The sequence below is a fragment of the Phaseolus vulgaris genome, chromosome 7 (assembly GCF_000499845.2).
Source record: "Phaseolus vulgaris cultivar G19833 chromosome 7, P. vulgaris v2.0, whole genome shotgun sequence".
In the NCBI taxonomy this organism is placed as follows: Eukaryota; Viridiplantae; Streptophyta; class Magnoliopsida; order Fabales; family Fabaceae; genus Phaseolus; species Phaseolus vulgaris.
This window is the reverse complement of record NC_023753.2, coordinates 36,942,847-36,956,782: the sequence shown is the minus strand read 5'-3', so window position 1 is coordinate 36,956,782 and position 13,936 is coordinate 36,942,847. Positions and strand designations below refer to the sequence as shown.

Below are 13,936 nucleotides of genomic sequence, written 5' to 3'. Positions count from 1 at the left end.
TTTAATGGTTTTTCTTTCACTTCACAATTTTCATTTTTATCTTAATTGTTCGAATAATTCAATATCCATCAAGTTCACTCAAATCTCTAATTACTTTTTTTCTCATCCCAATCTTTACATTCTTTCATTTGTGCACTTTCACTCAAATAATATACTGTATTTCACAAAATACAAACCTCAATTTCATTGAATTAAATATTTTACATATTTGATCAATTTTACTCATTCTTAATATTTTAATTTATTTTTTTTACATGATTGAACTTTTAATTTTGAGTATTTAATCAAAAAAAATCTTAGTTTATTAAGTAACCTAAAAAACATATATTCTATTGTTTATTTAATTCTTAATTTCATTGCATTGAATAATCATTTTGTTCCTACACATTTCTCCTTTCTCTCTCCGTAGTTTGACTTATTGGATATTCACCAATTTAACCCCTAAAATATCTTCCATCTCAATATTTGAAAAATATAATACATGTTATACTGGTCATTGAATTTCAATTATGTCTATTTTCTATAATTAGTTATATTTATGCAACTGTTATCTAATACTCTATTTTATAATTTATGCAAATTTATTCTTTGATATTTGTCATTGAAAAAATTGTGTCTTTTTAACGTGAAATCTTTGATAATATAATGTTTTCTTTAGTGTAATTTTTATTTTTTTTTAGAAACAATATATTTAATTAAAATTGGAAATAATATGTAAGTGGATATGAATATAGTTGCTATCGACAAAGATAAAAATAGACACAAATTTCGTATTGAGTATGGATGAAAACGATGACAATTGTATATTTTACTTTCTGAATGAAATCATGTTTAATTAAAGAGTCCCTCAATCTACTCAATTATCATCTTTAATAGTCCAAATTAAAATAGATAGTATAAACCAAAATTTACAACATTTTTTTAAGTAAATTTCAAGATCTTTAAACCAACCATTGAGTGGACTAAACTCATTTAAAATTCATCTTTCTATAAGTATTTTTTTCAAAAATCTCACGAATTTATACCTTGTTTGCAAGTAAGCATCTCCATTATTCACCCTCTTTTTTCAACTTTGGACAATTAAGATATAGTTGAAGAGAGGAGGAACCAAAATTTTTGACTATTAATAGTTATAGTTTATTATTATTTTTTTAGAAAAACTACAGTTTATTATTGTGACACATATAATACACTTCTATTTACGTCGAAGACTTTCTACATTGGTTGATGCAAGAACTTTCGTAAATAATCTTCTCATTTTTTAAATTAGAGTTAAATGTGTTTTACTTTTCTAAACGTTTATCTAAAATTATGTTTCATTTTCATTAAAAATATAGTGTTATTAACTTTTTATACTTTGTAAAGTCATAAAAGACATATTCAAAACACAAATAATATTAACGACTTTATAATGTAATAAATGGAGTTTTAGGTCAAGGTATGACTTTAACTTTAAGTATTTGGTCACCTTAATATAATGTTTAACCAATTAAATACATATTAAATATGTAGGAATAAAAATTTATATATTTGTATCACAAACTTTTTATTTTAATTTTTTTTTAATAAACATGATCTATCATCAAAGTTTCGTCATCTATATATCAGAGTTGCGTCTCACAGTAGCATGAGATGATAAATTATTTAATTAAAAATAAATTTTGTTAAGAACTAATAGCAACAACCAAATGTCCAACTTCATTAATATATTTTTTTATCTTTTGAGTTTATCATTTTGACTTTCATTAACTCACGTGATTGCATTAAATAACACAACAATAACTTTTTAGATAATGCTGATGACGCGTAATACAACTTAAATTCACCAAAAATAAAAGTAAAATTTACTATTCAAATGAAAATATTAAATAGAAACATTGATAAAATGTAGAAGTAACTTCTAAGAGAAGAAAATAATTAAATAAAAATAATTTTTTAAAATAAAAAATAATTAATCACTGTATTAATTAATTCAGATATTATTTTAGAGATTAAAAAAATTATTAATATCTGAAATAATTTTTTTATTCATAAAAATTATAAACTAATTTTTAACTTGATATTTAATTAGTTATTAAAATTTTAATATTAATTATTTTAAATTTTAAAATTGATAAATTTAGAAATTATTTAATATTTCTTAATAATAAAAACTATTTTAAATATTAACAATTTTTAAGTATTTTAAATAATATATAATAATTGATTATTATTTTTTAATAAAATTAGTTTTTATTTAATGATTTGTTTGAAATGCGTGTAAAAAATGGTTTTTAGTTAAATTTGTTGACCATGTATAAAAAAATAACAAATCAAGTGGAAGTAGGAGTATTGGACCAACTCCCTTGACTTAGAGTGAATTTATGCATTTAGATGCAAAGGGAATCATAAACACAAGATTTGTATCAAATGGCCAATAATGACACCACATTTAATAATGGTTAACCATTATATTAACAAATTATTATTTTTAATATTTAATTAGTTATTTTTTATATATATTCATTTATTTTATTATAATTAATAATTGGAATTTAAGTAGTTGTCAAGGCTCACATGTTGTTTTGCTTTGCCACCCTTAAACATAACTCTTCACTTTCTAAATCTCAAAGAAAAAAAAAGTATATAACACATAAGAAAATCATATAATTTTAGAGATAATAAATATTTAATTATTATATTGACTAAATTAGATGCCAATTTATAAATAAACAAAATTATTAATATTTAAATTAATTTCTGTTATTGATAAATAATTTTTAAATTGATATTTAATTAATTATCAAGGTTTTAGCTACCAACTTTAGAATTAAAAAATATAGTTAGAACTTAAGTGACTAATTAGATACCAATTTAGAAACTATTTATTAATAATAAAACTAATTTAAATTTTGTAATATTTAAAATAGTATTAAATTTAGTCAACTTAATAATTAATTATTTTTTTTCACCAACTTTAACTAAAATAAGATTTCTCATCTTATCATGCAAACTGCTAACAAAAGTAGGTTTAGTGTTGTTATTAAAAAAATATGCACTAAAACTACATAGCTTAATTATGTTTTTATTTCACTTTAATCCTTTATATATAATTTTTTTTACTTATTTCGTAATGACTGTTAATGAGTCATTTAAATTAGAATTCAAAGCACTATTTTTTTATATTAATTTAATAATCATAAATGAATGAATATTTGCAATGATTCTCTTTATATATATATATATATATAATTATCTTGATAAACAAATCATCTTCATTATCACATGAAATAAAAAGAAACATACTTTGAGGAAACATTATCTTCCAAAAGAAGATTCAAGTGACAGTGTATAGTTAAATTTAATAATTTTGCACACCCAAGGAAAACAAAAATAATAATTGCACTTCAATTTCATAACAAAGATTGATCAACAACTACTATATCCTTGAGCATCTATAGAAGTCAAACAAAGACAAATACACAAAAACACTTTCAAACATTAATAAATAACATCAGAACTCAATTATAAAAATCAAAAGATGAATGCAATTTTTTATTAATAATACATTAACAATATTATTCAATGAATATTTTTCAACAAAAGAAACTTATCCAATTAATTTACGAATAGGTTAATTTGATGAAAATATTTCTCAATAATCCAAAAAAAATTAAAAATTCTTAACTTAGTTATAAACTGGATTTAACTTATAAAAAAATTATTTAACTTTAGGCCCTTGAATTTGTAAATGAAAATGTTGTAAAATGCAATGAACTTCACACACATTAACAACCTTTGATTTGGCCTCGTGCATGTATGTTAGTTATGATAATTTTTTTTTTGTCTAAGTTGAATGCCAGCATATACAGCATTATACACAAACATAAATTATTTAAATTCAAGTTGCTAATTAAATATAAAATTTGTGTTTTGTTTACTTAAATTGTAATTATTAAAGATGGTCAAATGGGTTTGTTGAATTAATTGGGCATGTTAAATTGTACTAAAGTGTACGAAAATCTAAGTTCAATGGCACCACTCTAACTATAATTAATTAATTAAACTCTAGTTGTTAAACACTTTCAATATTCTTTGTTCAATTATTTAGATTCTGTGTTAAAAATACTGAATTGTGTATCAGAATCAAATAACTGTTAGTTGTTAAGTCACAAATTTAATTTTTTTTATTTTTTTTAGAAAGTGATTGGTTTGTTTGAGTGGGTGAAGGTTTCAAGGGAAGAGGGTTGACTTTTAATTTTTATTTTTTTTATCTGTTCTGGTTAATGTACTTCACATCGTTTCACATTTGATAAAATATCTGGTTTCACATTTACATTGTATTAAAATAATTTATTTTTTTATAAATCTCAAGCATTCTACGTTATTATTGTACCCAAATGAGTTATTGAAATTGCAATAAATTGTAATTTCTAGGGATGATATGCCACCATGACAAAGATAGTATTAATAAATCAAAGTAATGATTTATCAAAGTTTCAGATTCTTCTTGGGTTATGTCTAATAGTCTTATAATTTGAAGTTTCAAAACAAATAATATTCTGATTCAATTTTTTTTATTTTAGGAGTATATTTGTAAAGTTTATTTAAGTATAAAATTTACTTATAAGATGATACTAACATTTATTTTAGTAAAAATACGAAAGAGTGAATTAAAAATTTTATATTAACTAAAAACATGATAAAATTATAGTATATATATATATATATATATATATATATATATATATATATATAAAGAACAATTTTTAAAAGTCAGCTTTATAGAATTAAATTTAATTTAAAAAACTATTGAAATACAAATAAAGTTCAACAAGAAATACTAATGATTAAAAAATGTTTTTCCTTAATTAAAGAAGAAGAAAACATTCACAAAAAGTAATTAAGGTAAATGATGAAAGTAATAAATTGTGATTTACAAGTAAATAAGAATTTTTATTTTCTTTTTTTCTTTTTTTATTTGCAATTAGGTTGATCAGAACCTTATTTTCTTAAAAAAAATAATAAATTGTGATAAAATAATTTATTTATTTATTTTATATAATAAAAATAATAATAAAACATTACTTCATAACTCACTAAAAAAATTATTATTTTTTCAATCGTAAAGATCGTCAATATATGAATATTTTTTAATAATTTTTTTATTTTAATGCGAAAAATATTATTAAACATGTTGGTTGGAAGCAGGCCTAAAAGTTTATTAAAATGACAATGAAGTTGATCTGACATTTTCCACCTTCACAACGTTACTCCAACAACTTCATCAAAACATATTTCAACCTTTTATGTATGACTTTTTTTTATTCAACCATATCTCCACGTGATATGCAAATTGTTTATTGTAAAATTAGGTAAAAGTTGAATACCATTTGCATGCACCTTCTATAAAACCTTCCCACACCATTCAACTCATCACCAATCTTCACAGAGAAAGGTTTCATTCTAGTTTCTGAGAACCTTAAAAAATGGGTTCAGAATCCTTAACCGTTTGCGTTACAGGGGCTTCTGGTTTCATCGGATCATGGCTTGTCATGTCACTCATCCAACGTGGCTATACTGTTCGAGCCACTGTTATTGACCCAGGTTCATCTCACTCTCTAAATTCATCTTTTTCATCTTCCTCATACCCTAAACTAGGTCTTTTTGTTCACCCATTTGAATTTCTGGTTTCATTCTACTCTCAAGTTTTTAAATTTTTATCTGGGTATCTAAAATGTAGCTCAGATCTCTCTCACTTTACCATGTCAACTTGATTATAGATGTATGAAGATTGTGAGTGATGCTTATGTGAACTAGTGTTGTGGTTAGTTCAAGAATTTGACTGAAAAGTTAACTTTATCTGTGAGAGACACTTTATTATATATTATTAAAGAAAATCTTTAGATAGTAGAGACCATGTTGAAATAAAAAATTATACACAACTTTTTATTCAACATTCAATAAATTATTTTCTTAACTTTTGCTTTCTGTATTTTTATTTATTTTTGTACTTAGTTATTGTCATCGCATTATGTGTGCTGACATGACATGTTATGATAAAATAGTTAGAAATGAAAATAGTTTTCTTAAAACATTACACAGATTATTACTTAAAATTTTCAGGAACCGAATACAGAATTTATAACTATTTTAAAGATAAAAATTAATAGAATAAATACAAAATTCAGAAATTTTTCAAAGACTACAATTCATTCACTATAAAATAAAAATTATTTTTGAAAACAATAAATATAGTTACTTGGTGAATTAATTTAGATTCTGAGATTGTATTCTATATGATGTGGTGCAGATGATACGAAGGAGGTGAAGCATTTGCTGGAGATAGGAGGTGCAAAGAGCAAGCTTTCACTGTGGAAGGCTAACCTTGAAGAAGAGGGAAGCTTTGATGAAGCCATTAAAGGGTGCATTGGAGTTTTCCACTTGGCCACCCCCATTAACTTTGAATCCAAAGACCCTGAGGTCTTCATTCTATCATACTTTTTCTTTCTTCTCATTTTTCTCAAATTTATTAAGGCAAAGACTAATACCATCAAATAACTTCAATGGTGATCTTTTTCTGTTTTACATTAGATCTGAGTAAAGTCTTCTTTGTGGTATATGATTTAGAGTGAAGTATGATAAATTAATCTGGTTTAAAATTTGATTGGAAATGCAGAATGAAGTGATAAAGCCTGCAATAAGGGGAGTAATAGATATCATGAAAGCATGCTTGAAGGCAAAAAGTGTGAGAAGGCTTGTATTCACATCCTCAGCCATAACCACCCAAATTTCTCATCACCAAAAGCCTCTGTATGATGAGACCTGTTGGACTGATGTTGAGTTATGCAGAGCAGCCAAGATGACTGGTTGGGTTAGTACTTTTTCTCACCAACTACGTGAGGATCAATTATCGTATTTGAGATTGTCCGTTTCGGAGTCGATGTTTTGTCACAGTTTTGTTTTTAAAAGGCACGTGGATTAAGGAATGTATTTAAACTGTTATTGACCTCGACTCCTAAATGTCGTGTAACTATATTTTGACCGGAACAATAATCATTTATTTTTCAATGGATAAAGTTTTTATTTTTATCTTTGTTTGAATGCAGATGTATTTCGTTTCCAAAACTCTGGCAGAGCAAGAAGCATGGAAATTTGCCAAAGAAAAAGGAATGGACTTTGTCACTATCCTTCCAACTCTCGTTGTTGGCCCTTTTCTGCTCCCATCAATGCCATCTAGCTTAATCACTGCACTTTCCCCTATCACAGGTAAATTTACAAAAATTCTGAAACACATTCTTATTGATTTGTTCAAATTATTGTTAAAATTTGTGAAGAAATTTTGATATGCAGGAAAAGAGCAGCATTATTCGATCATAAGACAAGGTCAATTGGTGCACGTAGAAGATGTTTGTCGTGCTCATATATTTCTATTTGAAGAGCCAAAAGCTGAAGGAAGATACATATGCAATGCATGTGATGTCACTATTCATCACATTGCAAAATTAATTAACAAAAAATACCCAGAATACAAGGTTCCAACTAGGTAACTCTCTCAACAAATTTCTTACATCATAACTAATTTAATTCTCAAATATTTTTTATAAATGGGTTTATAATTAACTTACTATCACAATTTTAACTTCTTAATTTAAAGTTTGTATATTATAATTTGATTATATATTTAGTTCGTATACAATCTTCATTATATTTCTTCATACTTTAACATTAAATATGAAAATCAATATAAATTCGGTAGTAGATGATATGATCATCTTAACAAACTTAATATAAAAGATAAATTATTAAGAAGAGAACACATTCCATCTAAATTAAATTCACTCTTAAATTTTACTATTTTAACTTTCATTAATAATATTCTTAAAATTAGTTCTAGTAAAATTAGAAATTAGATTTTACAATTAACTGAACCTCTAAAACCATGTTAAAATCTACCATTACTATAACATTTTTAAATAAAAATTAATTAGTTATTATCGATTAAACTAGTTTTTATTATAGATAAATAATTTATAGATTAACATCTAATTAATTACCAAAATTTTAGATATCAATTATTTAGATTCTAAAGTTAAAAACTAAAATTCTAATACACTTATATCTGATTTTTAGGTTTGAGAAGATTCCTGATGAATTGGAGTTGGTGAGGTTATCTTCCAAGAAAATAAGAGAGTTGGGATTCAAATTCAAATACAGCTTGGAGGATATGTATACAGAAGCAATTGATGCATGCAAAGAAAAAGGGTTTCTTCCTAAACATGCTTAGAATGGTGCATATATAATAAATAAATAGGTTTTCATATTTTTGGGATTCTTCAATGATTCTTGTTCTTGTGTTGTGAATTGGTTGTGAGAATCGTAATTGAATTGTACAAGGTCAAGTTGTCTTATAAGTAGATTTTTTTTCTTACTTATATGCAATTATATGAGGCTATTTATAAAATAAATAAGTGCTCATTGAATATCATTAATAACTGTTCACATTATATGTACATCCTCAAAACTACTAGTCTAGAGTATCTTGTGGTGTACTCAACTAAAATTTGCGTAATGCCAGTTTCATATCCAATTCAAAATATTTTATTTTAATTATTTATATAAAATTAACCATCAGAACACCTAGTGAAGGAGGACACAATAAATATCTTTAATTTTTTATTTAATAAATAAAAATATCAGTTTAAAATAGAAAAGTAACTACCAATATCTCCACTTCCCTGCTAACACAGTCCACATTTAGTAACAAATATTAACTCTCTACAATTATCAAATAAAAAACAAATAAAATATTAGTATTGCATGTAAAACATAGAGTTAAGAACACGATGACATACCTTCTCTACATAATGCTCTCTGTGAGCAAACCTATTTGAAGGTGGTTTCTAAAATCATAAATTTATGAAAATTTAAGATGATTTCATAAATCAAAACCTAAAAGAAGAAAATATAGAGGAAGAGCAAAGATAGAGAAATGGTTATGACAAAAAACTTAAAAATCAAATTGTAAGTAACTTTTCCGTAAAATATGAGGAAATGAGAATATAGTTTAGTTAATGTCTGTATGATTTTATTTAAATCCATAAAATTGTTATGAGGACTTTACCCTCGGCCTCCTCTTCACGAGTCATTCTTATCCCTTTAGTCACATGTTTCTATTACGAAGTGGACTTTAAGCCTAACTCAACCCCATAAAACCGGCTCATAGGATTGAGGTTTGCACCCACTTATATACAATGAAAGGCTCGATAGCGGCCCGATAGCGGGTGGCACGATAGGCCCAATACAAACACTCGTTAGGATAGGCTCGAAATGACTCTGATACCATATTACGAAGTGAACTTTAAGCCTAACTCAACCCCATAAAACCGGCTCATAGGGTTGAGGTTTGCACCCACTTATATACAATGAAAGACTCTAATCTCTAGTCGATGTGTGATCTCCAACAGTTTCAATCACAATTTCAGAAGACAAATTAGTGTTTCACAAATTGAAATGCACACAAAGAGAACTACCAATTGTCCTTTTGTTGAGTCTTTTCCCTCCCTCTAGTCACAAACTTCAAATAGAATTTCGTGAAACAAATGTCAAATTAGGATTCACAAAAATTAATCAAAACATATAAAGAGAAAGAAAAGTGAAAATGAAAGTATGACGAGAGTAAGAAATGTAGGGTAAAAAAAGGAGGATGTGGGAAGTAAGTAAGTGAAAAGGAGAAAGAGAAAGTGGTAAATGTCCATCAACCCACGTTTCAATTCAAAATTTTACTTGACTTATTCTTTTCAAATAAATACAACAAATATCTTATTTAATAAAATAAAATATCAGTTTAAATAAAAAAATAACGTACAAATATCTCCACTCTCCGTGGTCCACAAAATATTAACAAAAATCTTTAATTTTTTATTTAATATAGAAGAAGATCTTTAAAACAAAAAAGTAACTAATCAATCTCTCTGAATAGAATTATATTTTATTTTGTACGATAACAATTTATTTTGCTCTGACCAAAATCAGTTGCTCAAATTTCACATTCATTTAGCAATGCACAACCATCCACGAACAACACCCAACTTATCGTAACTAATCAATCTCTCTTAATAGAATTATATTTTATTTTGTACGATAACAATTTATTTTGCTCTGACCAAAATCAGTAGCACAAATTTCACATTCATTTAGCAATGCACAACCATCCACGAACAACACCCAACTTATCATTTCGTCCATATTGTTCAATTGTGTAAATTAAAAATTAATGGTTCAATTAATATGATCATCGTACAAAATAAATGGTCATCGTACAAAATAAAATATAATTCTATTCTCAAACTAAACAAAAGGAGAAAGAAATGGTAGTTCAATCCAGTTAGAAAAAAACATTACTATTATTATTGATGATATTGTTGAGATTATCAATTTATGTTGATTAGTAATGATGGACTCAATTTATGCTGATTAGTAATTGATGCAAAACGTCTAAATGTTTTCATGGAATCTTATTAATAAGATGTATCTTTGAGATTACTTTATACAAGAAGAAAGAAATGTCCAAAAAAATTAATGCCCACATTTCTTTAAACTCTTCTCCAAGCCACAGTTTGGGAGCACATAATGGATGAGACCAAACGATATGAACTTTAGATAGAAGTATTTCTCATAACGCATTTCATCATTTGTTATAAGACGACATGTTATTCGTTGTATCTTAGGCTTCAAACCTACTCCTGATCTTAGTATGATGTTTTTTAGCCGCTCCAACCTGGCTTCCATGCTTACTCTTTTTTTTAACCTATTTAGAAAAGAGAAGGAGAACACTAGACGGTCACTGTTCTCCCCGACGCCATCATCATGCAACCGGGAGAACTTATCAACTTTGGTGGTTTATCATCAACCGTGTGAACTCCAGACAAGTTCTGTACAGAGATAGCAAGCAAGAGAACGATATCATTAATATCGTATATCGTTGGGATACTAGACCATACCAGGAGATCTTTGTAAATGGATTTCATAGATGACCTCAAGGAGAAACCCTTGACAAGACTTACTGAACTATGTTAATAATGGGGGTGCCCCTCTTGATTCAAATAGTACTTCATCTAACAGATATATCCTTGTTAGCACCACTACCGACGAACATCATCAATAATAATAGTAATGTTTTTTTCAAACTGGATTGAACTAGTTGAACCACCATTTCTTTCCCCTTTTGTTTATTGTCTTTGTGACAGTAATATTTTTGATAATCTCAACATCATCATCAATAATAATAGTAATGTTTTTTTCAAACTGGATTGAACTAGTTGAACCACCATTTCTTTCCCCTTTTGTTTATTGTAATATTAAAATTATATTTTGTTTTGTACGATTACCATTTATTTTGTACCATCTAAAGCAAGTGTCTTTGTGACAGTAATATTTGAGAACCAAAGCCTTCCATTGGAGTCCTTCCATATGGGTCTCAAATACAATACTACCGATACAAAATAATGCGCGTGGAGATATTACTTTTAGAGATAACTGTTTGTGGGAGTAGAATTATATTTTATTTTGTATGTTGACAATTTATTTTGTAGGATTATCATATTAATTGAACCATTAATTTTTAATTTATACAATTGAACAACTTAAAACCTGTCTTGTAGTCATACTTATGATATGAATCTAATAAAAGGTGACGGATATAATTTATAGTATAAGCAAATGATAAAAAGGAGACCTGACTGATTTCCAAGATAATTACTTCCTGCACCCAATAAATTGTCACATGCAACCAATGCTTATATGTTTTTTTTTTCCAGAATATGTTTCTAGATTTCAATTTATGGAACACTTTTCGGACTTTTGGAATATGTTTTCCAAAATGTATCTTTTTGTATTCAAGATTTTCAATTTCACAGCGAAAAACAATTTTGAAAATTTAGAAGCCCGTAAAACAACACAACAAATTAAAAGTAACATCAGACAAATGAATACCTAACTGTTAATAACACTAAAAAAAAAGTAAACACGGAAGCCAGGTTGTAGCGGCTAAAAAACGCCATACTAAAATCAGGGGTAGGTTTGAAGCCTAAGATACAACGAATAACATGTCGTCTTATAACAAATGATGAAATGTGTTATGAGAAATACTTCTATCCAAAGTTCATATAGTTTGGTCTCATCCATTACGTGCTCCCAAACTGTGGCTTGGAGAAGAGTTTAAAGAAATGTGGGCATTAATTTTTTTGGACCTTTCTGTCTTCTTGTGTAAAGTGATCTCAAAGATACATCTTATTATAAGGTGAAATAAGATTCCATGAAAACATTCAGATGTTTTGCATCAATTACTAATCAGCATAAATTGAGTGCATCATTACTAATCAACATAAATTGATAATGTCAACATTATCATCAATAATAATAGTAATGTTTTTTTCAAACTGGACTGAACTACCAATTCTTTATCCTTGTTTATTTTGAGAATAGAATTATATTTTATTTTGTACGATGATCATATTAATTGAACCATTAATTTTTAATTTACACAATTGAACAACATGGACGAAATGATAAGTTGGGTGTTGTTCGTGGATGGTTGTGCATTGCTAAATGAATGTGAAATTTGAGCAACTGATTTTGGTCAGATAAAAATAAATTGTCATTGTACAAAATAAAATATAATTCTACTCCCACAAACAGTTATCTCTAAAAGTAATATCTCCACGCGCATTATTTTGTATCGGTAGTATTGTATTTGAGACCCATATGGAAGGACTCCAATGGAAGGCTTTGGTTCTCAAATATTACTGTCACAAAGACACTTGCTTTAGATGGTACAAAATAAATGGTAATCGTACAAAACAAAATATAATTTTAATATTACAATAAACAAAAGGGGAAAGAAATGGTGGTTCAACTAGTTCAATCCAGTTTGAAAAAAACATTACTATTATTATTGATGATGATGTTGAGATTATCAAAAATATTACTGTCACAAAGACAATAAACAAAAGGGGAAAGAAATGGTGGTTCAACTAGTTCAATCCAGTTTGAAAAAAACATTACTATTATTATTGATGATGTTGAGATTATCAAAAATATTACTGTCACAAAGACACTTGCTTTAGATGGTACAAAATAAATGGTCATCGTACAAAACAAAATATAATTTTAATATCACAATAAACAAAAGGGGAAAGAAATGGTGGTTCAACTAGTTCAATTCAGTTTGAAAAAAACATTACTATTATTATTGATGATGATGTTGAGATTATCAATTTATGCTGATGAGTAATAAGCAAATAATAACTTACATTTCATTGTTTTCATGGAGTCTTATTTCACATTATAATAACATGTATCTATGAGACCAATGTCATGCAAGAAAACAGAACGGTCTAGAAAAATTGATGCCCACATTTCCTTAAACACTTCTCCTAGCCGCAGTTTGGGAGGACGTCTCCTTTTTATCATTTGCTTATACTATAAATTATATCCGCCACCTTTTATTAGATTCATATCATAAGTATAACTACAACACAGGTTTTAAGTTGTTCAATTGTGTAAATTAAAAATTAATGGTTCAATTAATATGATCATCGTACAAAATAAAATATAATTCTAATTTTATCAAGTTCATTTTTTATCTTTTCAAGATCCACTAATGAGATACTATCGGTACTTTTGGTCTTCATCATTTTTCCAATTAGAAGAGCCCGGCCCGGCTTGAAAGCTCAAAAATAGTATCAGCCAAACATGCAGCATCAGTCGCCTTGAACATATTATTTGATGATTCATCGACAGCTGTTTGAACAAATTTTGAAAATTTGGTAGTAGCAGCAAAGATTGACTCAGGAAGAGGTTGTGATGATTCTCCTTCAGCACTACAGTGACGCCGAGAAGAAGAAAACGATCTCTTGCAACTTCGATATCTTTTCATGTTTTTCTTTGAAGGACA

General features: G+C 26.9%; 1 protein-coding gene across 1 annotated transcript; it reads left to right on the top strand.

Annotated features, from left to right (window-relative positions):
• The first annotated feature begins 5,398 nt into the window (after window positions 1-5,398).
• Window positions 5,399-8,467, top strand: LOC137830495 (dihydroflavonol 4-reductase-like). Its single transcript, XM_068637887.1, has 6 exons — window positions 5,399-5,586; window positions 6,293-6,462; window positions 6,659-6,853; window positions 7,089-7,248; window positions 7,333-7,525; window positions 8,113-8,467. Exons 1-6 carry the CDS (start codon window positions 5,469-5,471, stop codon window positions 8,264-8,266), a joined length of 990 nt encoding a protein of 329 aa, XP_068493988.1. The 5' UTR covers window positions 5,399-5,468; the 3' UTR covers window positions 8,267-8,467.
• The last annotated feature ends 5,469 nt before the right edge of the window (window positions 8,468-13,936 follow it).

Coding starts and splice junctions, on each gene's coding strand:
- LOC137830495 (XM_068637887.1), top strand. CDS start 5,469: ATGGGTTCAGAATCCTTAACCGTTTGCGTTACAGGGGCTTCTGGTTTC. Junction 5,587..6,292: donor AGCCACTGTTATTGACCCAG/GTTCATCTCACT, acceptor GATGTGGTGCAG/ATGATACGAAGGAGGTGAAG. Junction 6,854..7,088: donor CAGCCAAGATGACTGGTTGG/GTTAGTACTTTT, acceptor GTTTGAATGCAG/ATGTATTTCGTTTCCAAAAC.